General features: G+C 42.1%; 1 protein-coding gene across 1 annotated transcript in view; it reads right to left on the reverse strand.

The window, feature by feature from the left end:
• irx1a (iroquois homeobox 1a) overlaps window positions 1–1,482 on the reverse strand; it is a 4,510-nt gene extending 3,028 nt beyond the window's left edge. Inside the window, exon 1 of the mRNA XM_032519527.1 lies at window positions 945–1,482. Coding sequence (XP_032375418.1) covers window positions 945–1,187 — 243 coding nt within the window. The 5' untranslated portion in view covers window positions 1,188–1,482. The remainder of the gene's footprint in view (window positions 1–944) is intronic.
• Window positions 1,483–2,277: the final 795 nt, after the last annotated feature.

Raw genomic sequence — 2,277 nt, forward strand, 5'->3', positions numbered from 1 at the left:
CCCCTGCCACACACACACTCTTCAAGGCACCCAGGCTATGTCAAAGAACTTTTTAAGGCCTAAGTGAAGTTTTCTCAGAGTGCCACACTTCCACTCGCTGGGTTATATTTGCTTTGGGCACAGCACTCGAACATATCGATCAGCTCACAGCGCTTGTTTTAAAGCTTTAGCGCAATAGCCACTGCCTATGGGCCTGCTGTGCACACGTTTGCCCAACACATTAACACACTGCAAGTAAACTATTACCGCCAGGTGTATTTGAGGCCAAAACATTTCTGACATATCTTTATCTACACAGTAAGAATCCACGTGGCATTCAACCGTGACAGGAGGATACTGGAGAAAAACAAAGCCGACCTAATTAAAACTGATTATATATTTATAGCTTAAAATTTTGAGATCTGATATCAAAATAATTAGGGGTGGTTGGGGAGATGAGAAGAAACTTTTTCATCACTTTTTCTTGCACGCTAAAATGCAGATCAACTGAACGGGTGTGTTTTTTTTTTTTTTCTTTCGTGAAATTTATTTAAATTTTGCAATCGTTGGTTCTGACAATATGAGATACTAACCATATGGTTTGTGTGAATTCCATCTTTCGTTTACATTTTTTTTAATGAGCAAATACATCATTCCGTCCCATTTCTTTCTTCTTCTTGTTTGCATGTATAGTTACAACTCAAACTTTTTTTTCACATTTGTAACTCAGCCAACCAAAGCACTGAACTGTGGAAAAAAACGAGAAAATATGAACTTATTTTTTAGCAATCGAGATTTTAAAAATCAGACAACCTAGAATGCGTTGGCACTTTTTAATTCGTTTTGTTGCCATTATTTTCTCGGTTATTTATTTTCCAGACAGCGGTGGGAACCTCAAGCATAAACAATCGTCTGTGCAACGCCGACCCGTCAACAGAAACCAAAAACCCAACATGAATTCTTACCATTTGTGAGAAAAGAGCCAAGTCCGCGCTGGTGTAAGGTAAGAAAGCACTGTAGTTGTGTGCGTACGGGTTGGCGTACATGCCCAACACCGAGGTGACCGCCGCTGCGGTGGCGGACGGACTTCCCCCGATTTCCGTGCTCCCTCCCCGGGATGAAGGCGTAAGCACTCCCGGTCTCTCGCTCCCGTACACCGCCTGGGAGGCACTTAAGTACTGCGGGTAGCCTAGCTGGGGGAAAGACATCTCCACCGCCGAATAGTCGCACGGCTGTATCGTCCGACAAAACTGTGCGTAAAAAAAAAAAAAAAGTGTGCGAGAGAAAAAAGAAAAAAGAACCCGGAGGAGTAAAGGGAAAGTGTTCAAGCCAAAGTCACAGCTACTATAGACATACAATGGTATGCAGTCATAACTAACCGCTCTTAAATCTCGGCTTCTTCTCTTTTCTCGCGCAAAGTCCGCTGGATGTGATCTGATCAACAATTGCGCTCCGACTGACGCGCCTGGCCCTGAGGTCTCCAGGCTGATCTCTCAGATACAATTTGAAGTTGATGCTTTGATTGGCATCCCCTACTTGAGCCTGCAAGCTCCTCCTCGTTTGGAGCAATGTGGATAATGTGAATAGAGTGAGCACATTGGCTGGGGCCTCTCTCTCGCTCTCTCTCTCTCTCTCTCTCTCTCTCTCTCCCCTTCTCCCCCCCCTCTCTCTCTCTCCCCCTCCGTGTTTGGACTTATTGTATGTTAAATGTTTAAGCAATAGAGTCCATTCACCGAAGGCTTTGATTGTTGTATGACAACCTGTCTACACGATTTTACAGCTGTCCGACACAGGGGGAAGTAAACCCGTCAGAACAAGGAACTTACTTTGAATAGCTAGAAACTGTAATTAAAGAGGGAAAATGCCTCGCCGCAGAGGAATTAGTATTTGCTATAACACGGGCTGCTGGTGCGTTTATTTAATTCACAGTGACTCATTGACTCCTAAAGAGTCTTCTCCGAGTGGTATTTATTCTTTGCAGTGTTTTCCATCTAATGTTTTCAAAACGCATGCACTTTTTAAAATTGAGATCATATTTTGAATGCGTTTTTTTTTCAGACGAGGCCTTCTAAAATCAATTATTGTAATACATTTCACAAATTAATAGCAGAAGAAATGAAGGCTTATATTTCAGCCTTATATTTCAGTCTTGTCACTGCGATGTGCGTTTAAAGATTAAATAGCTTTAATTTCCCAAAAAAAGCGTTTCCTCCAAAAGTCAAAAGAAATTAAGAAAAACCATGCACACCTCTTCATATGATTTTTTAATTATGCCCGTTTTTAGTGACCTCTGTTTTA

The sequence above is a fragment of the Etheostoma spectabile genome, chromosome 6 (genome assembly GCF_008692095.1).
Source record: "Etheostoma spectabile isolate EspeVRDwgs_2016 chromosome 6, UIUC_Espe_1.0, whole genome shotgun sequence".
In the NCBI taxonomy this organism is placed as follows: domain Eukaryota; kingdom Metazoa; phylum Chordata; class Actinopteri; order Perciformes; family Percidae; genus Etheostoma; species Etheostoma spectabile.